At 44.7% G+C, this 26,334-nt stretch overlaps 1 protein-coding gene across 1 annotated transcript in view; it reads left to right on the plus strand.

Moving 5' to 3' along the window:
* RBM33 (RNA binding motif protein 33) overlaps nt 1-26,334 on the plus strand; it is a 152,012-nt gene that overhangs the window by 56,311 nt on the left and 69,367 nt on the right. Inside the window, 4 exon segments of the mRNA XM_077761688.1 lie at nt 255-303; nt 6,087-6,163; nt 8,504-8,816; nt 24,536-24,707. Of these exon segments, the coding sequence (XP_077617814.1) occupies nt 255-303; nt 6,087-6,163; nt 8,504-8,816; nt 24,536-24,707 (611 nt within the window).

Genomic DNA, 26,334 nt, shown 5'->3' on the forward strand with positions numbered 1-26,334 from the left:
GACCTGAAACCCGGGGGGCCCAGGTCTGTGGGAGCCGCCTCCTGCAGAGGCCCCCCTCCCCCCCGCCACTCTGAAGAGACCACAGGTGCCCTCGTATTTGGATGGACGTTTTCATTACTAGGGAAGGGACAGGAAGGCATAGCGACCTGCATGGGACAGTGCCCCCGCCCCAAGTCACAGCTAGTCTCCCAGTGACCTGCAGACCTGCACGCTGTAGGGGTAACGCACTGAGCTGCCTGTTTTTTTCTCCCCAGTGAACTCGAAGATGACTTACTTGGAGAAGACTTGCTGTCTGGCAAAAAGGTAAGCAGTCAAGGTCTCGTGGAAACCCACCTGCAGGTGCTTCACTGCGCTTAGCACAGAGGGGGCCGTCTCCTGCGTGGAGTGCGCTGCCGGGGGCTGCATGCACATCCACGTGGTGTGATTTGAATTCTCTTTTTTTTTTTTTGAATATTTATTTTTGAGAGAGAGAGAGAGAGAGACCTGGAATGTGAGCAGGGGAGGGGCAGAGAGAGGGAGACACAGAATCCAAAGCAGGTTCCTGGCTCTGAGCTGTCTGCACATGAACCCTGAGATAATCATCTGAGTTGAAGTTGGATGCTTAACTGACTGAGTCACCCATGTGCCCCAGAAATGCCAAATTTTTAAGAATTTATTAAGAATTAAAAACACTTGGCTGTTCTTTCTAAATATCAAGGTAGTTTTTTATGCTCAGTTTTTTTTTTTTTAATTTATTTTGAGAGCGGGCACAAGTGGGGGAGGGACAGATTGAGGAGAGAAAGAATCCCAAGCAGCCTCCACGCTGAGCTCCAACCTGGAGCTGTGATATGGGGTTTGAACTCACGAACCATGAGATTATGACCTGAGCTGAAGTCAGATGCTAACTTGAGCCATCCACGCGCCCTGTGCTTAGTTTTTTAAAGTTTTAAGATTGTGGTGGCTTCTAATTGTCCATTGTTCTTACATGTAAATAAGCTCATTATACTTTTAGGTGATAAAGTCACGTTATTTGATATATCAGATCTGATTGATTATATTTCCTTTTATACTCATTTATAGTATAGTAGATGAAGATCTTCTAGAAGAAAGTAACAGTGTTGCCATTTTCTTGTAACTTATTATGTTGCATTATTAGCTTTTTTGCTCATATGTGAATTTGTTGTAGGATTCTTTTAAAGCCACTTTCCTTTCTCTGTCCTGTTTCTTACTGCATTATTGGCCTACAAGTTGCCTGGCTTCAGTCTACCTCAACTTTTCCTCATTTAAGTGGCTCTCATCACCTGTAACTCTAAGTAAGAATTAATGTAGTTACCATAAATCCACATGATCCGATGTAAGTAAATGGGGAAACATCAGAATATTGGAAGTGAAAAACCAGTGAGATTGTGCCTCAGCCCATCCATGTTTGAGAGTCTCAGGCTCTGGCCTCAGGGTGTGACTTGGGCTCCTGTGCTTGCTGTGTCATGGTCACAGAGAAAAAGTGTGTCATGGTCATGGAGAAAAAGTGCTACTGTTTTCTTTCTGACTCAGTGAATTAATTTGCACATCTTTGAAATGCTCTTACTGTACTTGGGAGTTCACCACCTTAATGTAAAAACACATTTTTTCCTTTGTAATTATTTCAGATACTTGAGAGAATAATACTAATTGGATGTGAAAATATTAGATGTAGTAAGGTATTTTTTACGTGAAATTGGATTTCCATCCTTGGGCTAGCCAGGATGTGTTTCTTTTTTTTTTTTTTTTAAATTGTTTTTTTATTTATATCTGAGAGAGAGAGATAGAGAGAGAGAGACAACATGAACAGGGGAGGGTCCGAGAGAGAGGGAGACACAGAATCCGAAACAGGCTCCAGGCTCTGAGCTGTCAGCACAGAGCGCTACGTGGGGCTCGAACCCACGAATCATGAGATCATGACCTGAGCCGAAGTTGGACGCTTAACCACCCAGGCGCCCCGTTTGCTCTGTGTTTCTATCAGGAGGTCCTAGCAGCCCTAAAAACTGCTTTTGGTGCCCCCATCATTTGTCTCCATCTGATGAGAAGTTTGGTCTGGTCTCTTCAATAAAGATGGGAAAGTGTTATTTGGTGTGGATAGTAATGTTGACCATTCTGGGGGTGTAGTCTCACTTTATCTTATTGGATTAGTTAATTTGTATGACTTGGTCTCCTTTGTTTTTGTCTTTTTGTTAATGTTTATTTTTGAGAGAGAGAGCTCATGCACAAGGGAGGGGCAGAGAGAGAGAGAGAGACAGAGGATTGGAAATGGGCTCTGCCCAAGCCCACTGTGGGCTCGAACCCCTGAACAAGGCAAGACCATGACCTGAGCTGAAGTCGGATGCTTAACCAACTGAGCCACCTGGGCACCCCGTGGTCTCCTTTCTGATGGAAGAGGAATGCGTGAGGGTGGCAGCCGGATGCTTTCTGTCTCAGTAGCAGGGCCCTCCTCCATTTTGGCCGGTTTGGAAGTTTGCTTTGGAACAGCGTATGTACTCTCTCCTTTCCTAGTGGTGTACCTTGTAGGAATCCAAGAGCACAAATGTATTGAAAAAGAAATAATGAAAAAAATAGATATAAGCCCCCATGGCTGACATTTTGCCATGTTTCTTGTATTGTTTTCCATATGTTTTGAAGCATAACTTAATATTATCTACGAAGACCCTGCTTTTTAATTTAGCATCGTGTCCTTGGCATGTTCCCCTTGTCCTTCAGCGTGTCTCATTTTATGATGGCCACGTAATGGTTTTGTGTGTGCACGCTGTAGCGTATACAGCCATTCCTCCGTTCACTGAGGTGGTTTCTGGCTCACTGCTGTGACTTCAAAATAAGCCCAGCTTTTCCTGAGCACTGGGAAGCACGTGTGAAAGACAGGGGAGCCGAGTAGCAGGTACCTGCCTGCGCGGGCGTCCGGCTCTGCGGGCTTCAGGGCAAGGCGGTTGCTTCGGCATTGCCCACTCCACTTCCTGAATTATTTTGAAGTGAGTCTCAGACATTAGCATAGTGTGTGTTTGTGTGTGTGTGTGTGTGTGTGTGTGTGTGTGTGTGTGTGTGTGTTAAAAAGTTTATTTCGAGAAGAGAGAAATCCAAGCAAGGCCTTGTGCTTTCGGCGCAGAGCCCGGCCAGGGCCCTGTGAGATCATGACCTGAGCTGAGATCGGCGTCGCCCGGGCTCCCCATGATGATATTTTAACGTACACGGGTTACTGTGCTTTTGAAATTCTTGTCTTTGAGCGTTTCGGGCCGGGAGAATCTGGCCTGAGGGTGTGTGCATTGGGGTGTTGCCCAGTCCTCTCCCCCCCCCCCCATTTCCCAGCTCTGCCATCATGTGTCCTTTAAACTCTGTCCGGCAGGTAGATGAAGAGCGACTTCTAGTTAGTTTACATTGTATTTGTTTGGTGTCTAGTGAGAAGGAATATTTTGCTGGGTGTGTAGTTAAGAATTCGTTGTTACAGGTGCACTGTGTCGCCCCCACTCAAGTCCCCACGAAACGTAGGGAGATGTGGCTTCATCTGGGAGTGGGGGGGGGNCGACAGGGGCAGCCGAGCACAAGTTCGTTGGTGTCAAGAAGGGAGACTGTTAGAGTCAAGTTTCAAACCTAGGACAGAAAGGAAAGGTTGGCCGACTCCAGAACGAAGCCGGCCGGTGGGGCCCAGCTGGAGCTCTGGGACATGGGGGGCTCTGGGGCCCGGGCGCTGGCCAGCCTGTGACTCCCTTTCAGCTCTGCGGTACCTCGGCAGCCGTGCCCCAGGCCGACTGTGGTCCGCAGGCTCAGACCCGCCTTGTCGGGGTGCCGGCGCAGCTTTTTCTTTCCTCTTGTCTCCCCCGGATGGGGGGGGGGTGCTGCTGGTTCTGAGGGACTTCCGTAGCATTCCGAGCCCCTTCTCGCCCCTTCTTGCACTGGCTGGGGGGCGTGCCCTGCCCTCTGCAGAGCGCCCAGAACAGAGTCTGGAGTCCTCCAGCCATTCCACCCTCTTCTCAGGAAGCACGCGGGTGGCCCCGTTCTTTGGGATGCAGTAGCTCTCCGCCCCTGCTCTGCCAGCTAAGTGGGTGCTGGGCCCTTGCTCCCGTGCGCGTCACTTACCGCACTCAGACCCGCAGGTAGCGGCTGGTTGCCGCCAGGGCCCGTCACAGCGTATATTCCACTTTGTGTGTGTTTGGTGAATTGTTTATTGGTTCACGGAGTTTTGACAAGTACTTAAAATTTTAAAAAACTCAAAGAAGCAGCCTCTTACAGAATGTAACTTGGCTTTCACTGAATTGTTAATTTTTAAAGATTTTCTGTGGTTTTACTTAGTAAATTGGGCAGCCGCACTTAGGCAGGCCTGGCTCGTCTCCTTTGGGGGAGGACGGATTCTGTGGGCAACGAAGCAAAACTTGATTTTGGCTGTTAAGCAGTCTATTTCTTTTTCATACAGATCCACCCTCCCTTCAAGTAAACTATGGGCCTGAGTTAGGTTTTTTTTGTCTTGTTACTGTGTCAGCCATTAGTTAGAGTTCCTTGAGACGAGCAAGGACTACTGAAATTCATATTTTCTTGGCTTATGTCAGAAATACTACAATGAAGAGTGTATAGACAAGTTGGAAAAAGCTATTTTTACAAGCTATAAAATGTTAGGAAAAGACTGCTTGCTGGTTTCATCTTTAGAAAATTAAGTCTTTTTCTTTTTCTCTGTCTTTACTTTTTTTTCATAATGCATGTGTTCGAGGGGCTTCTTTTGGGGGGATGGTAGTTTGTGTATACCACGAAAGTACTTGGACTAGGGAAGGAGGGTGAGCAGAACCCCCCCCGCCCCCCCGCCTGAGTGTAAGGCACTGGTGTGTATGTAACGGAACGACCCTGGGTGTGCAGAGCTGAGCCGTTGAAACACTAGGGTGCCTCTGCCCACCAGTGTGGTGAGCACGCAGCCCTTTTAGGAGCAGGGCTGGGACCCGGGCTAGGCATGCTGTTTTCACATGTCATCTCTGTTGGACAGACCAGTTTTATTTTATTTCCTTACCATTTCAATCTGGTGATCCAGGTATTTAAAATCTGCTTATTTCTAAAATTCCACTTTTTTTTTTTTGTTTAAAAAAACCTTCAGATTTTGGATACTGTTAAATTTAGTCAAGTCTTTTTTAAGTTTTTATTTGAATTTCTGCTAACATACAGGGTTATACTAGATTCAGGTGTGCAGTGCGGTGAGTAGGCACTGGCATACATCACCCACATTCGTCACAGCAGGTGCGCTCTGCATCCCGTCACCTGCTTCCCTGGCCCTCAGCCGTCCCCGTGTTCACTGTAGCTAAGAGTCTGTTCCTTGTCTCTCTCATTTTCCCCCCTTGTTTCTTTTTTTAAAGTTTTAAAAAATTTTTTTTGAGAGAGGGGTAGTACAGAGAGAAGGAGAGATGGAATGCCAAGCAGGCTATACATCATCAGCGCAGAGTCCGATGCGGGACTCGAACTCATATGACCTGAGCTGAAGTTAAGAGTCAGATGCTTAACTGATTGAGCCACCCAGGCACCCCTGTTTGTTTTGTTTCTTAAGTTCCACATACAAGTGAAATAAAATTTAGTCAAATATTAAAGGTATACAAAAAAATATTTGTCGGATATTCCCAAAGGACTCTTCCCTTTTCCTTTTTCGTTGGATTTAGAATAAATGTGATTATTAGGCTTGTTGTTTCTTAAAACCCAAAAGTTTTATTTTTGAGAGAGATTATTTTTGCGAGAGAAAGCATGTGAGTGGGGAACGGGCAGGGCAGGTAGGGGTGGGGACAGAGGATCCGAAGTGGGCTCTGTGCTGACAGCAGAGAGCCCGATGCGGGGCTCAAACTCACGAGCTGAGAGATCAGGTCCTGGGCTCAAGCTGGATCCTTAATTGACTGAGCCCCCCTGGTGCCCCAGACTTGTCGTTTCTCTCCTTGCTCACTCCGCATGTGAGATGTGTCTGGGGAGACGGCTGTGCGTATGTGATTCAGCGGGTTCTATCGGAGCAGGAATGGGTTCTAATAACAAGGTGAGAAAACAGCCAGCCAGTGTAACTTTGCACATTTGTAACGGGTCTTTTTATGGGAGCGACATGCACTAATTACATTTCTTATTTTAATTAGAATCAGTCGGATTTATCAGATGAAGAGCTGAATGATGATCTTTTACAAAGTGATAATGAAGATGAAGAAAATTTCAGGTATTCCATGTTAGCTCATTAAAATTTGTAACTAAATTGCTACTAATTGTAATTTATAATTATAATGGGATATAATTGATAACATGATACTATATCTTAACATAATTTTATTTTAAGCGGGATATTAATATATTTCTGTAAGTAGGTATTGGTCTTGCACTTGATGGCCTGTGTAAGTTGTGTTGAGCGCAGATGACGAGAGCTCAGGAAAGGTGTGTACTGAGCTCCTTCATTTGGACGGAGGCAGTGGCCTCACACTCAGTACTGTCCTTGCGGTTTGATGTTGCTACTTTTGTTTTTATTTTAGGTCATTTTTATTTATACGTAATCTGTTGACTAAGAATTGCCATTTTGAAAATTCCTTTGGACTTTAGACTCTGATTTGACTATGTGAATGTAATTGTTTTAGTGGGTGTAGTTACTTCAGTCTTTTTTGACTGCATTAACAAAACACTGTGGACTAGGTAGTTCGTAAACCACAGAAATTTCTTTCTCAAAGTCCTGGGGGCCAGGAAGTCCAAGGTTAAGGCACTGGCATGGCCAGTTTCTAGTTTCTCATTCACAGATGGTCTCTTCTCGCTGGCCCTCCCTAGGTGGGAGGGTGAGGGAGCTCTCTGGGATCCCCCTGGAACAGCTTCGTCCTTCTGACCTGAGGCCCCGCCTCCAGGCACCATCACACTGGGGGGTGGGGATTCAGCAGATGTGATTCTGGGGGACGAGAACATCAGTCCCCAGGAGCACGGATGTCTCTGTTGCTGGTGCAGTAAGCTCCGTTAGAAGAGGGGAAGTGATATCTAGAGCACTTTGTAGTAGTGCGATGTGCCGGTTTTATGAGAAAACCTTTATCATGAAAACCTCAAGAGACCTCTGTTGTCAACACACATGTGCCATTCATTATCGGGCTACAGACCTGTGGCTGCTCTTCTAACAGGAAGTAAGTGTTTTTGGATAGAAATGCAGTTTTCAGTTAGCGTATGCTACCAGTAAGTTTCCCAGCGGTGTTCTGTGACATCATTATTGTAGTTTGATCTTTTGAGTTAAGTTTGTCCTTCAAATGTGGCAGTTTGCAGTTTTTAGCCAAGTCATATCTTCAAGTCCGTGTGACATACTTGTGTTTCTTGTTAGGATTAGTATTTTGTTAATGTGTGCACCCAGGTCTGTGCACATTTTGCACTCCAAGTACTGTCTTGGAGCTTACTGTTTGGCACACAGCTGTTGTGAGTTAATAGGTTGAGTAAAATTTTTTTACTATTTTATTTTAGTTTTTTGAGAGACAGTGCATACACGTGCAGGCGGGGCAGAGGGAGAGCGGGGAGACTCTCAAGCAGGCTCCACGCTCAGAACAGAGCCTGACGTGGGGCTCCGTCTCCTGACAGTGAGAGCATGACCTGAGCCAAAAGCCAGAATTGGACGCTTAACTGACTGAGATACCCAGGCACCCTGATTTTTTTTTTTTTTTGAGGTTTTAAAACCCCTCTGTGTTCTTTTACCCAAATTATAAACTGATTTTTTTGAAGTTGTGACTAGTGCAAATTTTATTTGTTTGAACACTGACATATTGTCACACACATTTTTAATATTTTGATTTTTTAAATTTATAATTTACATAAGAGATTTAAAAAGAACAGATTGTTCTTAAAATTCCATCTGTAATTTTCTTTTTTCTTCCTTTTTTTTTTAACAGTTTGTATATCTTTTATTTTTAAATTTGTTTTTTTAAATTTTAGTTAACATGCAGTACTATATTGGTTTCAGGAGTAGAATTCAGTAATTCATCACTTCCATACAGCACCCAGTGCTCAGCAGAACAAGTCCGTCCTTTAGTACCTGTCACCCAGCTAGCCCATCCCCCACCCACCCCCTCCCTCAACCCTCAGTTTGTTCTCTATCATTAAGAGTCTTGTGGTTTATTTCCTTCTCCTTTTTTTGTGTGATTTTCTGTTTCTAGAGTAATACTGACATTTTTACTTCGGTATCTTGGAAAATAGTTGCCATCCTTTTTACCCTGGAATTTAGAATGAAATACAGTCTGTTTGTTTTCAATCCTAGAGTTTTGCCAGTCAGACTTGTTTCCCCATCTGCTTGATCTGTTTCCTTTGGGCCAGAATCCTGCGTCTGACGATGGTGCAGCTGCTGCGCGCCCTAGGGGGGTGTGGTGCGGGCCTAGCCAGGCACACGGAGCTCTGTGCAGTCGGGGTTGGAGGAGGGTATGTCTTTCTGTCACCGGGACAGCTTTTCAGCAGTCATGCTAGAAGTCTCTGTAATCATTCGTTCATGGAGTGACTTAATTTTGAGCTTCACTCTGATGGGCACCTTTCTTTTTGTTTTTGTTGTCTTTAGTTCTCAGGGTGTCACCATTAGTCTGAACACCACATCTGGCATGGTCACGTCATTTGAACTGTCTGACAACACGAACGACCAGTCTGGGGAACAGGAGTCCGAGTATGAGCAAGGAGAGGACGAGCTTGTTTATCACAAGTCCGGGGGATCGGAACTGTATGCTCACGAGTACCCGGAGGAAGGACAGTACGAAGGCCATGGCGCTGAGCTGACGGAGGACCCCATCGAGTATGTGGAGGAGCCGGAGGAGGGGCAGCTGTACAGTGATGAAGTGTTAGACATCGAGATCAATGAGCCCCTTGATGAATTCACAGTGAGTCTCTTTCCTTTGTGTGGCCGAAGATAACCTGGCTGCCTGGGCATGGGTTTCTGGACTGATTTGAAATCTATTTCCCTCCCTCGGGAGGGAGGGAAATTAGACCTTATTATCACTGTCTGCCAGTTTCTTTATCTGAGCTATGACAAAGTTTGTGTTGACAGCTTGTTTGGCTGGAGGTAATGCCCCTTTGTCATTCTGGAAGGCTGCACAGAAACGTGACCTTGAGGATTGCACCTTAAGGAAGAAAACAGCTTTGTGTGGTGCAGATACACTGTCAATTGTTAGAAGTACTTAATGCAGAGCTTTTATCCAGGCTTTAGACAAGATCTGATAAAGTCCTTCCAAGGTGAAAAGATTATTGACCTGCTAAAGACATCTTTAAGGTGCTAATATTCCACAGTGATTGATGTCCTGTTCATTCATCCTTTTTTGTAACTGAAAACTGTCTAAACATGAATAAAGAGATTGGAGGTTAGTTTTGGAAATGTCACACGTAATTTGTTATCTGTGATCAGGAAGCAGAGATTGTGCTGATTTCTATTTCAGAAAGATGGTTTTGATAAGTAGCTTTTTAAAAAGTTGAACTGTCAAGAGAGGAAAAGGTGCTAGTGGAAGATTGCTCATCTGTCTTAGTGATTCATCCTTAAGAGAGATTTGTTTTTAAAACTAGCATTAATGAAATCTATGTGGGAAGGACGTGATAGTCACCATAGAATCTTCAGGCTTTCACGATACTGAAATTCCACTGAGAGGCCATGTCACCTGCTGCCGGGCAGGACCCGGTGGAGACGTGCACAGTTAGGGGTAATAGCGTTGCCTTATTCTCTTAATGTTTTTATTCAGTGGAAGCGTGCTTTTGAGAAAAAATGTCAAAATCTGAATTTTGGTCATTGGTCATAACGTCTACATAAACGCGAATAGTTTTGAGAAGGATTGTTTATGCGGAACCTTAGAATATTTAGTTCTAATCATGATTGTGTTTATGTATCTCAGTAGTTATTAAGATTTGATTCTTTTTGAATGCGTTCTCTTAATGGAAAAATGCTTGTAGTTTTGGTAAATAAAAGCATCTAACAGGCATCATGGGTACTTGTTCTTTTGATAACGGTAACAGTTGGGTTTAGTAGTAAGTCCTTCACTGTGTGGACAAGGGCTGTCAGGTTTACTGGTGTGTTTGTATACTGTTTGAAAGTGGGGTTACTGTACATTTAAAATGACTTAAAAATTAAGCCAAGCTCTTTTAAAAATGGACCTACTTATTCCCTTGGTTAGAGCATTTTATTATCTCTGCTATTTGCTGGTAAGATAAGATGATTGGTTAGTCATATGTGAGTCCTTTTCCCTTGTAAATTCAGCAGCTCAGCAAATCTTCACTGATGTCCAGGCACTGGGGGCACAAATTTTGCTAAAATATGAGACATGAAGTGTGGCCCCTGCCTTCTGTGAACTTAGAATTTGGTGGAACAGATCAGTGTGGAAAGTGCTTGACAGCACAGATGTGCCTGGCCGCCTAGGAGATATTTCCCACCGTGGCATTCTGGCAGAACTTGTTGTAGAGAGAATTCTCACAAGTGAGGACTTTCTCTCTCTTGTGTTCCGTTGTCAAACCAGAGGTTACATTTAGGCCCCTGGTTGTATAAAGTCCAACTTAGTTATCCAACTTGTTGTGATCTAAGAGTCTGGTATCAAGAAGAAAAAAAAATGTGGCAACTCAAGATTAAAAAAAAATCATGAACAATGTTGCTTAGAGTTTTTGAAAGTGTCCTGATATTTCCACAGGGAGCTGTCCTGTGAGGTGAGGTGAAGTAGGGAAGTGTCCTGTGAACAGGGCCAGCTCACCCCCCCGGTACCTCTACCTGTGGATTTATAGCCGTGGCCATTCTTTTCTCTCTTCCCTGTGTTTTTAAAATTGCTGGTTTCTGCATAGTTATCATGGTGGAGTCTGGCATTACCTTTGCTTTGGATGGAGGACCTAGATGGCCTTGAACCGTGCGGCATGCTTCTCCCACCCCCGCCGCGAGGGGCCGCCAGGTCGGCAGTGGTGCACAGTGCATTCGCGATTAGATGAACAAATGCAGGAGTAGATTGCCTACCTGTGTGTCCCGGTGGTGTTTTAGTTGATGAAAGGGTTTATTTCACTGTGGTTCATGTCATGTCCTAGTTAGGATTTGTTAACTTGCATTAATTCCCAGGCTAGACTTGACCTCTGTGACATGCAGAGCACGAGCACATTCGGTCTTTTCGGGCTCGCTCTAAACATCACATGGAAGGGCTAACTGGGAGTGGAGTCATAAAACCACAGAATTTTACAATTGGGAGGGGCTTCTACTGATGAGGAAAGTGAGGTCCACATTTAGAAGTTGGTGGAACAGCTCAGTGTTCTCTCCTGTCACGCTCAGTAGTAAGATGTTCCTTAGGTTTTATCATTTCACCATTGCTGTTCTTGAGAGTGATTTGGGATTTGATTTAAAAACTTGTACTCTCGTATTAAGAAAAGATTTATATCGCTTTTTTATTTAACAAAATATTAGAAAATTGTTGGGTGATTTATACTTTTAAGCATAATCCATTTAGAGCCTTTGAAATGAACATGGATTGAGATTTCTTAAAACGCTGTTCTGTAAAAACAATTTCATATCGATAATTTATGTGAAGGGTAGCAGGTTGTTGTTTCCTGGTGCGAATCCAGCGACACAGACTCTGCTCCATTGTACGTTACCTGGAAATTTTGAGTAGTGCCGTCGGGCCTCCTCTGAAATCTGACAGTTGTGCTGTCAGTGACTTGAGGGTAGTGGCGGTTTCTCTTCTTGATAGGATGCGAACAGTTTCTTCTCGAGAGTAAAATGCAGTGTGTTCACATAGTCTTCAGAGACATTTGTGGGATGTAAGATGGTTTGTCACCTTGAATGCAGCTGCTTTCCTTGGGCGTTCGAGGTGCGGCCCTTGTCTGCCCCGCGGTAGCATGTTCAGACTCTGTCCGTGCCACCCACGGTGATTTCAGCCAGTGACCAGGGCCGCTGGGAAGTTCAGCTCCCTGCAGAGGATCAGATGTCCTTGTTCCTTGTTAGTGCTGTCTGTAGAAGCCCTTCTTTCTCTTGAGTGGTCTTTAGACAGCTCATCTGCCTCCCTCCATTTGCCCTTCAAGGGACGCCTGCCTGCTGACATGCCCCTTACATTTCCTACAAAGCGGGAGTTACCCCTCTAAGTCAAGGCATGGACTGACGGAGAAACAGATTCTAATGTGATTGCTGATAAAGCTCTTGTGTTGAATTGAATGTTTCATACTTTTGTTGCCTTCTTTTGCTGGTTCGGGTTTGGCATGATCTCGGCCCCCTTGCTGCCGCTGAGCTGCGCTGTGTGAGCATATGCACGCCCTTTTTAAGAGGACTTTTCCTTCGTGCTTGTTTTAAGTTGTGCTAATTGTCAGGGCGCTTGGGTTTGAAGCAGCTATGCCACTAACCTCAGCGGCCGGGCCAGCATACTGCCCTCTGTTCTCTTGAACACAGGGGAGGGCACGTCCTGTGTTTGTGCGGGGCGCTTTCTGCCTAGTCAGGCGATTGTCATAGTAAAAGCTGCTAAAATAATTAAGCATGAGTCATGATGAAAAGTGCTTTTAAAAACCCAAAGCTCTATGAGAAAACCCTATTTTCTCTTTAATGGCTGTTAGGATGAAGAGTACTTGCAGGCCTGCGGGCAGCCGGGGCTGCCGGAGCAGGAAGACTGTGTTGCTGAAGATTTGTTAGAGGAGATTACTGCCCCCCAGGCTGCTCCTGGGCCTGAAGAGGTATTTGCTCGTCTTTTAAAGAGTCCAAAATTTTGGTGGTTGTGTTTCCTTCCAGATTTAAAATGAGCCATCTTTTTAGCATTAGTGAAAGTTGATACATCTCTTCTTTGAACTCTGAGTGTAGTAAAAAGCCTGACCTTTCTAGAGTCTTTTTGGGCAGTGAGTTCTGGTGCGCTGTGATTTCTTTCCATTCAGCTGTTTGCCCTTTAAGTGTTAGAAAATGTTAAATGTTTGATGGGGGCGTGGGTAGAGATCTTTAAAAAAATGTGATGTATGTGTTAGTGCTTTGAAAGGGGGTGCTGTAGTCATTTTAAATTACTTAACATTAGTTACTTAGGACCATGGTGAAAACTTGCGGGTCCCCGTATTTAGGTGCTGTCTCAGGTGCTGAAGAAACAAGGATGGTTGGGAGGCTTGGTCCCTGTACGCAATGTGCAGCTTAATACAGGGGAGGGAAGGCACGTTGGCAGAGTCAACTATGGAAACCTAGAAATGAAGCTTCCCAGCAGAGGCTCAGATCCCTGCCTCACGAGCTCACAGAGGGACGGGCCCTCTGGTTGCCAGGGTGTCTTGGAGGAGTCAGGAAGGTGGGTGGGGAGGCGTTGAGGCTTTATGGAGGAGGTGACCCGTGGAGTAGGTGTGAGAAGTAGACGTCATCTGGATGACTAGAGGTGGCATAAGCACCGGCTTTCATAGATTCTGTTTTCCAGCCTTCGAGCTTGTCCTGTGGGTCACACATGGAAGCCACAAAACCATTCTATAGCCTTAGGACCCGTTGGTTTTAAAACTTTTTTTCCTTATTAATGCTTTTTTTCCTCAGTTATTTTCCTTAATATCCGCTTTTTTCCCAAAAGATCATGAAAAGTGGTATTTCACTGACCAGCTTTTAGGTCATTTACTTTAGGTCTTATCCAGTGCTTTAGAAACTCAAGACATAAAGCATTTTACTTACCCCTTCTTTTCCCTGATGCAGCACTGTGACAGTATGTGAGCGTGCGTGCTCTGGACAGACACTGTCCAGCACATAATCCCTTCTCCTCCCTGACATGCTAAGTGTGTTGTTTCTTTTTGTGCTTTCTGTGTCTTGCTATTTGAAATAATTTGAAGCTTAGTGAAAAGATAGAATAATAGTATGGAGAACTCTTTACTCAGATTTTCCAGTTGTAAAAGGAACCAGGACAGGGAACCAAGACAAAGCTAAAAGAGACGTTAAATTAGAGGCGCTTCCTCTACTTAGGACTGCTCAGTTCTGGCAGTAACGAGACACCGCGCTGAGGTTCAGGGAGCCCAGAGAAGGTGCATTCACCACGGTGCCTGGGGGAGAGCCTGGGGCGAGCCGGCGTCAGACCAGGGAGGGCTGCTTCGGGCAGAAGACGTTGCAGAAGACGTCCCATCCCAGAAAGAACTCTTAAGAAGCCAGGAGAGGAGAGGAGAGGAAGGGCGGGGAGGGGGCTGCTGAGAGCCTTCCAAGTGCTGAACTTGGTTTAGAGGGGCACCCGGTAGTTCGTGTCCTGTTCATTAGTTTGTGGTGCTTTGAATTTGGAAAATTAGTTTCATTAACTTTTGCCTATCATTTATTCCTTCAGTATTTTAGGTAATAGTCTTCTCACTCTGATAATATATTTTATGGCATAGTTTAGAATGAGAAAAGCTTTTGTGGATTTTAATTTTCAGATGATTTCTGGAGGTATGAACTACTGTTGTTTAAAGCAGTCGAAGCATCACAGGTGTTACCATTGCCTGGTGCCTTCTGGAAGTGCCTTTTGTACGTCTCATAGGTCTGGATATTTTAGATCTTAATTTCTGAACTGTATTCATTAAAATAGTAAAACAAAAGTGGGTTATTTAAAAAATGGGAATCTTGATTTCCTATTTTCAAGTATCTTCTGAAGAAAGTGATGTCTTCGGAGGAGCATTTTCTTAAAGGAAATGAACTCATGATGTGTGTGTTAATATGACAGAGTATTTCGGATATACTTAAGGTTTAAGTCATTTGGGGAGAAGTTAGATTTCCTCCCGTACATCACAATATGAATCTCAGATTGACTAAATATTTCAGTGTAAAATAACCAAACATGCACCCATACACATACCAAGCTGTAAATGTAATAGAAGAAAACAGTTTTTAAATGTTTATTTTTGAGAGAGAGAGTGTGCAAACGAGCAGGAGTGGAGGAGGGACAGAGAGAAAGAGGGGGGACAGAGGGTCCAAAGCAGGTTCTGAGCTGTCAGCACAGAGCCGGACGTGGGGGGTCGAATTCACGAACCATGAGATTATGTCCTGAGCCAGAGTCAGATGCTTACCCGACTGAGCCACCCAGGTGCCCCAGAAGAAATCATTTTAATAATGGTGACCTAACGACCTCAGGCTTACCTGCAGAAGAGAAAATTCAGCAAATGTTAGAAGTTTATTTTTCACTAACGTCAAAAAATTTCATAGGGGGTTTCAGATCTGGTGTAGACCTCACTGTGTAATCAGGTACCCAGACTTCTAGACTCCCATGGTAAGTTCTAGGGCTGCTGCTCTTACCGTGGTCTGCATCCAGCTAGTGGGTTGATTGCAGGAGACTAAACAGGGACTGTGCTCGCCCTTTGGAGACACATTTCCTGAGTTCTCCTACGACACTTCGTAAATGTCTCATGAGTTAGGCCTTAGCCACGTGTCTATAAGCCACAACAAGGGAGATGGGTGAATATAGTGCTTTGTTAGGTGACAGCGTGTTTACTCAAAATTGGGAGTTTTATTATTAAGGACATGATAGAAAATGCGGAAAAATGAGCACCAAATTGTCTCGCTTATAACTATTGTATTCTTGGTAATGGGACCTTTTTTTTGTTATAAGTATATATTTTTGAGTGAGATTGAGAGAGAAAGCACACAGGCAGGGGAGGGGCAGAGAGAGAGAGAGAGAGGAGAGAGGAGAGAGGAGAGAGAAAGGAGAGAGAATCCGGAGCAGGCTCCGAGCTCTGAGCTGTCAGCAGAGCCTGACGTTCAAACGCATGAACCATGAGATCATGACGTGAGCTGAAGTCAGATGCTTAACTGACAGAGCCCCCCCAGGCGCCCCGGTAATAAGGCCTTTTTAAGTCAAAAAGGAAAAGAGTGATTTGATTATGTGTAACTATCCCAAAACACTATAAAGAAGTTTAGACAAATGACAAATATGGGGAAATATTTACATGTGAGGCTAAGAATTAATATATTTAGTAAAGTTAATATATTCAGTATGTACGAGTTAAATATACCCAGTATATACAGATGAGCACTCCTATAGAAGGAGTAAATAAGAGTATGAGAAAGTAATCCAAAAATAAGGTAAGCAAATGAGCATTAAATATATAAAATATATTGAGTAAAATAAACATTAAAACAAAATGGATAATTTTAACCTTTTTTAATACTGGCAAAAATCAAAATTACTGGTCAGGTACAGTCTCATTCAGTTGGGGGAGATTTCAGAAGTGCTCACTGCCAAGGGGCTGTCTTCCAGGGCCCCTCACGGCTGCGTATGGTGCGGGTGGAGCGCTGGCTGCCCCTTGGTTGGCCGCTGTCCGGTCACAGGTATTCGTGCGGCGCACGAAGGTCGAGAGGGTGTCTTCCTGCGGGGCGGTGGCAGATGCAGTTCTGTTCGTTAGAGCTCACCGGGGGGCCCCAACCCCTGGCTCCCGCCTGTAACACAGGGCACACTGGGAATTGGCTCAGGGCACTGGCCCCAAAATGCCACTGCTCTGGGTCAGAGTAATGCGTCGTCGTCCTCGACCGTGACTAGGGTCTCAGGTCCTCTCCCCGCCTCCATGGAACAGTGGCTGGCTACCTCATTAGCTTGCAGGAAGGGTACATCACACACCCTTCACTGTTCTTGACAGTACCCAGAGCCTTCAGGTCCTTTGGCTCCGTAACTCCACCTTGACAAGTCATCCAGAAGAGTCCATCCAAGATGTGTTCAAAGATCTGGGCTCTGCTTACTCGTCTGCAGCCTTGAGAGTAAACAGAACCAACGTAGATTTTTCTAGAAGGGTAAGTGGTGGGGGCTGTAGGTTTACCAGATGGTGCCTGGCTCTGTTGGGCATGTGAAGTGAAAAGAGCAAGATGATACAGTTCCTCCCCTAGTTTCCTGTGACTTTGCATATCTGTGTGTGTGTGACTCTCAACATCTGAAAGGGTAGAAAGATAAAAATGGTGATGGTGATTACCTCTAGATGGCGGGATTATTTGATACTTTGTACTCCAGATATTTTATTTTATATTTTATTAAACATTTTTAACATTTATTTGTGAGAGAGCACGCACACTGGTGGGGGGGGGCGCGGGGAGGGGAAGGTATGGAGAGAGGGAGATGGAAGACCTGAAGCCGGCTCCGCCCTGAGCACAGAGCCCTGTGCGGGGCTTAAACTTACAACCCTGAGATCTTGACCTGAGCTGAAATCAAGAGTTGGCTGCTTAACTGACTGAGCCACCCAGGTGCCCCGGTACCCCAAATATTTTAAGATATTTTTGCTATGAGCAAAATAACTTTTATCAAAGGGGGAATAAAAGGTAGCTAAAATTTTGACCCTACAATTTGTAAGGCAAAGAACCAGATTTCACTTGTTAAGTCCTGTGATTTCTAGTTGTAGTTACCTCTCACGTGAAACCTTTTAAGGGTCGATTTCAGTATGGATCTTTTTATAGAACAGAAAGTCTATTCCAGATTAAATAGTTTACTCTGGTTTTATGCCGTCTGTTGCAAGGCATAGTATTTGCTTTTTTTTCTTTTAAGCTGTATATCCCATAATTTAATTTTAAACTTAGTATTTGAAAATAGTTTTAAAAAGCCACTCATACATTTACTTTCTTATCCTTTGGCTCTGATGGTTGAAGTCTGCCTTGTTTATGTTGCTTAAAATATTTTTAATATGTTCGTATTTACATATTTGCTGTATCTGTATTTGTAACGTAGTTTTATTTATATTTCCTTTACTCTGCTTCTATCCCTGAGGGTTGAAGTTTACCTTGTTTATGTTGCTTGTTTTGTATTGACTAAAAATTCTGTATAATTTTCTTTGCTCTCAGGACTTTAAATGGTCCTTCTTGGAGGCAGGGAAAGTGCTGGTCTTTCCCCTCACAACACATACTTTGGGCTTGTTTTCTTTTTTTTTTCTTTTAATGTTTTATTTATTTCTAGGAGAGAGCAGGGGAGGGTCAGAGAGAGAGGGAGTCACAGACTGAAACAGGCTCCAGGCTCTGAGCTGGCAGTCAGCACAGAGCCCGACGCGGGGCTTGAACCCACAAACCGCGAGATCATGACCTAAGCGAAAGTCGGACGCTTAACTGACTAAGCCACCCAGGCGCCCCGGGCTTGTTTTCTTAAAATAGAGTCATGAATATCACTCAGCCTAGAAGATCTTTATTGAAAACTTGTGGGCGTGATATTATTTGAGGTGGTGAAAAGTAGGTGTCATGTGCTGTTTGAGGACCGTTTGATAGCTTGATAGCTTTTGCTTTCGGAGAGCATGGAGCCCTCAGAGAGGAGTAACACTTCTAATCCGCAGTCATACCGTGTTCCCATATCTTTCCAGCGTTTCTCCCGTTTCCTTAGATGTGGGCAGGGTGTTGATGGACTGGCCCTTTGCGCTCCTGCAGCTCGTGTGACGGGCTCGGGGCCGCTTGGCAGCTTATAGTTAGTTCTTCAGAGGACTGCCTTCCAGGAGCGGTAGTTAAGTGTATATTGGAATCTGGATTAGGCAACTAAAGAGTAATTTCAGTGGAAAAGCCTGCTTTGGGCGCCTCCTTTATTTACTGAATGTCCTTGCTTGGTGAGAACAAAGAAATCCCTGTGCTGGCACCAAATTAGAAAGATGTAATGTCGAACATGAGCGCCAAGCCCTTCTGACTCTCCGCCCCTCTGTGCCACCTGTGCCCTGGCCTTCAGACGTGGCGTAAACAGCCTTGCCGTTCCAGGTGCTGTGCCCGTGCCGACGAGAGGTAGTGGCAGAAGCTTACACACATCTCTGCGCTATTGCAGATATTTACTGTTAAAATTGTGACCCCGTTTATATCTGCCGCGTGCGGTCCAGTGTTTTGAGACGTGTGTTTGTTCACGTTACCATCTTCCTTGGTAAGAAGTGGTTCTGTGACCCCCGAAAGTTCCCTCTTTCTTTTCTAGTCAGTCCTGACACCACAGAGACAAACGGGGTTTCTTACTGTCACCTGAAATTAGTCTTTCCTAGTCTAGAACTTGACACAGATGGAATCCCGCTGTGTGTAATGATGACTCTGTGTAGCCTCTTCTGTTCAACAGGACATTTTGGGAACTCATCCCAGTAGCTCTGTGTGTGTGTGTCGCTAGTTCATCCCACTTTATGAATGTGCGTATTTGTCCAGTCCCCTGATAATAGACAGGTATTTGGGTTTCCTTTTTTTTTGTAATAATGAGTACAGTGATATAAGGAATTCTTTACATACCTTCTAGTGGATATATCTTTTCATTTTCCTTGGCATTAACTAGGAATGGGATTACTGAGGCATGGTAGAAACATGTTTAATTCTAGAAGAAACCACCAAATGGTTTCCCAGAGAGGTGGTTTCGTTTTGTACTCCCAGTGCTCATGCCTGAGAGTCTCCGTTCTTCATCACTTGACACTGACTTTCCCGTTCCGTCCTCTGACTGGGTGTGTCGCCGTGACTTTAGTGTATTCCTTTGATAACTAATGATGTTGGGTGCTGTTCCATGTGCTGCTTGTTGGACTTCTGTGTCTTCTTCACGTCCATTTTTAGTCTTTTAAAACATGGGTTGTCTTTATAATTTGTGTCTGCACCCTCCACGTAGAGAGTACACGTGTCCGTGTGTATGCACGCACTGCCTGTGGCTGCTCCGTGGAGGGCATGTACGTGCGTCTCCCGTCTGGGGCCCTTTTATTCCCCTGCTGGCATTACACTCTCCATTGCTGTGGCCTGGAATCAGGTACTGCAAATCCACCAGTTTTGTCTGGCTTTTTGAGCTTGTTTTGGCTGTTCTAGGTCTTTTGAATTTCCGTATAAATTCCATAACTGATTGCCAAGATCTATTAAAAATCTGATTGGGATTTTGATAGAGAATGCATTGTATCTTTCCACCAAATCCGGGGAAAACTAATACCTTAACAATCGTGTGGCCCTTTTATTTCTTTGACCTCACTGGCCTCGAGGACTGTGTAGAGTACAGGTGCCAGAGGCTTTCATTCTTGTCTGGTTCTTGATGGCGGAGGACGTGTTCGGGGTCCCACGAAGTACGTAATACAAGCTCCCTGGAGGTTTGTTTGCTTTGTTTTTATCAGATTGAAGAAGCTCTTTACCTAGTTTGCTGAGATTCTTTTAAAGATGAGAAATGAGTGTTGAATTTTGTCAGTGCGTTTCCTGAATCTGTTGATACTCCTGTGGCTTTTATCCTTCGCTTTATTAATGTGAGTTAAATTGACTTTTTAAAAAGGCTGTATTAACTATACTCCAGACTTTATTTCCATTACACAAATTTTTAGTTATTATTTCTTTCTGTTTCGGGATCCCATCTAGGGGACCACACTGTTGTGTCTCCTCTGCTCTGTGATAGGTTGTCAGTCTTTGCTTGTGTTTCACAACTGTGACAGTCTAAGGTGTCCTGGCCAGGTAGCCTGTAGACTGCCTCCAGGCTGAGCTTGACTGGTAGTTTCTTCATGATTAGACTGGAGTTCAGGGTTTTTGGACAGACTACCACAGAGGTTCAGTGCCCTTCTCATCCATCACACCTCTGGGTCCAGGACCCTGGCAGTGTTAGCCTTGATCATGTGGTCAGGTCATGTTTGCTGCTTGTAGGCGCACGTCTGTAAAGGGCTGTCTTTCCTTGTCTGTCCTGTTCTTTGGAGGCAAGTCCCTAAGGCGGGAGGGGTCGGTGGGTCGTGGGCGTGGTCTGCTGTGAAGACATGGGGAAGACCTGAAATTCACCTCCAGAGGAAGGCTTGGGGGCAGGGGTTCTATCTATGTGTATTTGGAATTAGTCTCCAAGATTTGTTAATTGTTTTTTTTTGAATGTTAAGTCAGCCTTGTGCTTCTGGCTCTGGCTACCTCAGTTGGTTGTGATATATTTTCCTTTTATTATTTGCTGGATTCCTTGTGCTTTTTGTTTTTTTAAGGAATTTTGTGTCTGTATTTATGAAGGATATTGGTCTGTAATTTTCTTATAGTTATTGCACAGTTTGCTCCATCTTTCCAACTTGTCATTTACCACTATTGGTAGAATTAGAATTTGTATTCAATTTGTATTTGTATTTCATGATATAATAATTATTCTCTATCAGCTATTCTGTAATCATTAAAAACTTTTGGGAAGTGTTTTAAAACAGTATTCTGTGTACTTTTCTCTGATGCTCCCTCTCCCCCCCACGTTTCAGAGAACTACCTATTTTTCCCCCCTTGGGTTTGGGACAGAATTCTGAATTATCTTTCACAGCACTGATACATCACAGGTTCATTTCAGAATTAGCTGGAGAGCTTAAAACATATGCAGGCCTGGGTCTTGCCAGAATTGGACTTTCTAATTCTTTATGTCAGCAGTTGACCCATGAACAATGCTGCGGTCAGGGCCAGGGTGCTGGTCCCACTCAGCTGAAAATCTGCTTGTAACACTTACTTTTGACTCTCCCAGAACTTAGCTACTAAGAGCCTACTGTGACCAGGAGCTTTACTGATAGCAGAAATAGTCCGTTAGCACGTATTTTGTATGTGATCTATGTTATACACTATATTCTTACAATAAAGTAAGCCGGAGGAAAGAAATGCTATTAAGGAAATCATAAGGAAGGGCACCTGGGTCGCTCAGTCGGTTAAGCGCCCGACTCTTGATCTCTGCTCAGGTCTTTCTTCATCTCAAGGTTGTGAGTTCAAGCCTTGCCTTGGGACAGCACCGAGCTTACTTTTAAAAAAAATCATAAGGGAAACATGTTCATAGTACTGTATTTAAAATTTTTTAAATTTTTTTAAAATTTATTTTTGAGAGAGAGACAGAGTGTGAGCAGGGGAGGGGTAGAGAAAGAGGGAGACACAGAATCTGAAGCAGCTCCAGGCTCTGAGCTGTCAGCACAGCCCCGTGCAGGGCTTGAACGCATGAACCGTGAGATCATGACCTGAGCCAAAGTCCACCGCCCAACCGAGTGAGCCCCCAGGCACCTCTGTAGTTACTGTATTTATCCAGCAGAATTCACATATATGTGGACCTGTCCATTTCCTACCTGTGTGGTCCAAGGGTGAGCTGGATGTGATCAGATCTGACTTGTCTGTAAAGAGCTTTCACAGTGGTTTTTATGTGTGCCCTCTGCTGAGAGTCATACTTAAGGTTTTCAGCATAACTAAGTAGCTAAAATTAAACCTTTGAGTATTTTTGGAAGAGCCTGATAAGGAGATCACAGATATACACATATTTAGCTTCTTATACAATAAAATCTTAGGATAATTTGGTGATTATTTGTCCCCCAACACCAGTTTTCATTGCAATTTTACTTGTGCATGGAATACTAGCTAGTACTTGTTAAGAACTGCCGAGAAAGTCAGCATTTTGGCAGATAGGTTATTCCGTCCTGTAAATCATTTGGCTAAAAGAGATGCTTTTTTTCTTTTCTTTTTTTTTTGAGCCCAGTATTTAGAGTAAGAGGCAGTGACCAGTGCCCGAAGGCAGGAGTCCGGCTTGGTGAAGGTTGTTAAGTGCCCCGAAGTGGAGGCAGGTGGGGCCGCTTCAGGGCGTGTGTAGGCCTTGAAGTAGTTTCGGGCTTAGTGGGACACTTGTACCACAAGTTTGCATCCTGGGAATTCCACCTTATGCTGTGCTTTTGTAGTCCTGCCTTCCCTCCGTTTCTGACCACTGGCAACCAGTATGGTGTTTTCTCTGGGAGAGCGTCCTGCGCACGGACTCGTTGCAGCATATCACCTGACCTCTCGCGGCCCTCACGCCTTTGCCCCTTCACCCCACGCGTGTATCGATAGCTTAGCCCTTGCTAGTGCTCAGGAGCGTTGGATGGACCTGCTTTATGTGTCTGTTCACGTACTGTTGATCCAGTTTTGCTGATCCAGAAGAGAGCTGTAAATATTTTCCTACAGGTTTTTACATGAACATAAATGATTGTTTCTCTTGGATAAGTATCTGGAAATGCGGTATGCCGGGTCATAGACTGGATTTGTTGGTGGGTTGTAGGGTTTGTTTCAAGTAAAGAATTTTCAACTCATCCTTGTTCTCTTTAGATTTCTTTGGTGGAGATTTGGATGCAGAATAAACTTTATTAGTTTCAGTATTGTCATGTTTTACGTTAAACTTGCTTGGAAGGTCTTTGAACTGAAATTACTTAACTTTTAATGGTTGAATTAGAAATGACTGTTATAGTAAATAGAATCTTTGCTTTATTGGTGGCCATTTCTTCTCCTCCTCTGTGGCCTTAAGCGTGGTGTGTGGACCAGTGTGTTAGCTTCACATGGAGCATGTTAGAGATGGAGCGTCTCAGGCCCCACCTGCGGACCTGTGGCGTCACGATCTGCACTGAAACGGATTCCCGGTGATGGGGATAAACGTGACGTTTGAGAAGGGCTGGTCTGGAGCATATGGACGCGGAGAAGAGTGTTTGTCAATGAGTTTACCCTCGACTGGCGCGCACAGTGCCGCCCAGACCCAGCTGGGCCCTTCGTGCAGGTTGCTCATGGGTTTCACATACTCCGTACGGCAGGAATAATATCAAATGCCAAACCAACAAAGTACCAAGACTTTGGTACTTAAAATTCCCCTGCTGTACTAAGCGTCAGTACTGAGAGGTGTTGTCACTGTCATTAGGCTTAACCTCTAGTTTACATTCATCCTTGTGTTTTCAGGCGTTTGAACTCCTGAAGATGTGTAGAGACTTGCAGTATGTATAGCATGAGTGTGTGCATTTGCAGTTGACCTTTTTTCACAGAAATTGTGAAATTTTTGGGTTATGTTAAATTTTTTCTTGCGCATTTTCTAGTGAAGTAGTTCATTTTTGTTTCTCTTAAGAGTAAAGGACATTTAAAATTATGAATCATGAGAATAAAGGGTCAAATTCTGTTTTCTTATGTTTACAAAAAGTATTTTAAGTGACCCTGGCACTTGGTAAGTACCTATCTTATTCTCTCCCAGTAGGTCACTGAGACCTAGTAAAAGGTGAAAAGTGATCGGTAGCATAAAAGGAACATTCGTGATCAAGTAAGAATTGCTGACGAAGATTACTTTTAGTTGGAACTAGATTAGGCAGTATTTGTGTAGGAATACTGATATAATAAAATAGGAGATGAAAGCTGGTTTTAGTGTGACTGGAAAGGAAAAAAAAAAGCTCTGCTGGTGTGGTGGTCCAGGCTGGTGGCGGCGGTGCGCTGGCCCTGATGGCGAGCGGAGCAGAAGGGGCAGAGTGCAGGCGGAGGCTGGGGAGGCTGGAGAAACTCAGCAGCCCGGCAGCAGCAGGTTTGGAAGTCCTGGTGCATGGGGTCCGGGATTACTGCACGCGTCAAGCCTGTGTGACGGGAAGGGAGCGGGGGCTCACAGAATGGAAGTTCCTTGGGGGGACGTGTGCTGCTAACTCCTGGAGCCCCAGGGTTGGTTTAGTGAACACACTGAACTTTGCTGGCATCTGGGTCAGACGCGAGGCCACCAGGGACTTTTGAAATTCGTGTGTTTTCTATCAGAAGGAGAAGTAACAATATGTAGAGTTTGTACGTTATTTGCAAGCAGGAATTGAACTCTTTCTAACTTTAGTTTTAGTGTTTGAGATCATTTGTTCCTGATATTGGTTTAGGGTTTCACATGGGCTTGTGATGGAACATTTTGCAGCATCTTTACATCCTAAAATCTATATATTTATATATAATCATTTTTCAGTATTTAATTCAAAAGAATGTCAGTGAACTCAGTCTCCCTTTTTGTTTTCTATGTCTGCATTATAGGGAGGTATGGAAACTTTGGAACTACAGAAGGACATAAAAGAAGAATCAGATGAGGAAGATGATGATGATGAAGAATCTGGACGATTGCGTTTCAAAACTGAAAGGAAAGAAGGAACAATTATTAGGCTCTCAGATGTAACTAGAGAGAGAAGGAACATTCCAGAAACTTTGGGTAACTTTTTTTGCCTGTCTCCCATCCTTCTTCACTCCCATTTTGACTTCCTCCATAGTACTATTATGATTAATTAAATAAGTTAAAAAAAATTGACTTTATGGATTATTATGCATGGCCATCCAGAGAGTGGATGGTCGGTGTGAGGTGAGAGCTGAGTTATGGTGCTGTAAAAGTCATTCTGCAAAAGTGACTTTTCTGGATTAAAAGTGTTTGAATAAAATATTTGATTGCTTATTTTTTTAATAGCTTTTCTTTTGGAGTCGATGGCCTAGGCCTGCTCTCCTGCGTAGTATGCAGTTCCTGGCCGGCTCCGGGCAGGGGCTGTGGGGGCGGTGCAGGGCCCTTTGACCCTCTTGAGTCACACGAGGTCTCCAGGCTAATTCCGGACCATGCAGTCTGTATTTTGTACCTGTTAGTGTCATTATAACCGTCCTTTTGGTTTTCTTTTTCTGCCAGCCATTCCTCTCAGTGTTTCCTGAGTTACTTGTTCAGACGTAATCAGCTGAACAATCATTCTGCGCAAACCCTGCTTCTAAAGATGGACAGCAGGTCATTGCGGATCAGCAGAGAGCCTGCATCCGTATTCCCCCCTCCACCTGGCGCGGCTTTTCCCAGTGTCCATTACAGAGGATAAAGCAGCGGTTCTTGGATTTGAGTGAGCACAGAATCACCTAGAATTCTTGTTAGAACGCAGATTCCTAGACCTACTCCCGGCTCTTCCGATTCAGTAGGTTTCAGGTGCTGCCCAGGAAAGTTGTGTTTCTGCTCAGTTCCCAGGTGCCACTGTGCCTGCTGTTCTGGACCCCGGGCTTTGAGAACCACTGAGATTTGGTACCGAATTCCGGGGGTGGGGGTGAGGGATGGAAGGACAGAGGGCTCACATAAAAATATCAAATAAAAATCAAGAAAGTAACCCTCACTTACTATGTTTATTAATTCTTAAACCATTATTAGCCATTTTTAGTTGAAACATGAGCCTGTGTCCCTAAGCGGCAGGTGTGAATTGTGCACAAGGACCCCGGGCTCCCGCGGTGTGCAGGTTAACCGTCGAGAACGAGCCAGTCTCCCCGTGTCACTTCGCTAAGTGAGCTCTACAGAGAGCTTGCTAGACTCTTGCGCTCTCTACTGCTTCCGCCCCGAGTCCCTCCTCCTCTGCCTTTTGGGCCGGGAGTCCCCTGGCCTTTTCTCTAGTTAGGCTATAAAGTTGCCAGTTTGTCTGAAGCAGGAAAACATTAAGTTTCTAAGAAAGAGGGTCTGAAGTGGGCCTTGGGTAAAAGGAGATGAGGCAAAAAGAGTCTTCGAATAGGAGGATGGGAGAAAAACACCGTGTACCGTCAGCAGGAGGAGCTGGTAACACGTACCGGAGCAGGTCTCTTAGGCGTGGGCTGGGGAGAGGGGTGCCCCTGGCTGGGCACCGGAGGGCGGTGGGCAGCGGGCAGCACCTCGCTAGGGCAGTGGCGGGGCGCGGGGGCGACTCGTCCCATTGCTGCAGCCCTGTAGCGGCTGTGGCGTTGTTCCCCAAGTGGGGGGACTTGTGTGTGAAATCACGCACGGGGTAGCTGCAGGCTCTGAGGGCGGGGAGTCACCCGTGAGGCCCCAGAGGGGCCTTGTTCTGAACCTCCGT

The sequence above is a fragment of the Crocuta crocuta genome, unplaced genomic scaffold (assembly GCF_008692635.1).
Source record: "Crocuta crocuta isolate KB4526 unplaced genomic scaffold, BGI_CrCroc_1.0 scaffold408, whole genome shotgun sequence".
NCBI classification, from domain to species: domain Eukaryota; kingdom Metazoa; phylum Chordata; class Mammalia; order Carnivora; family Hyaenidae; genus Crocuta; species Crocuta crocuta.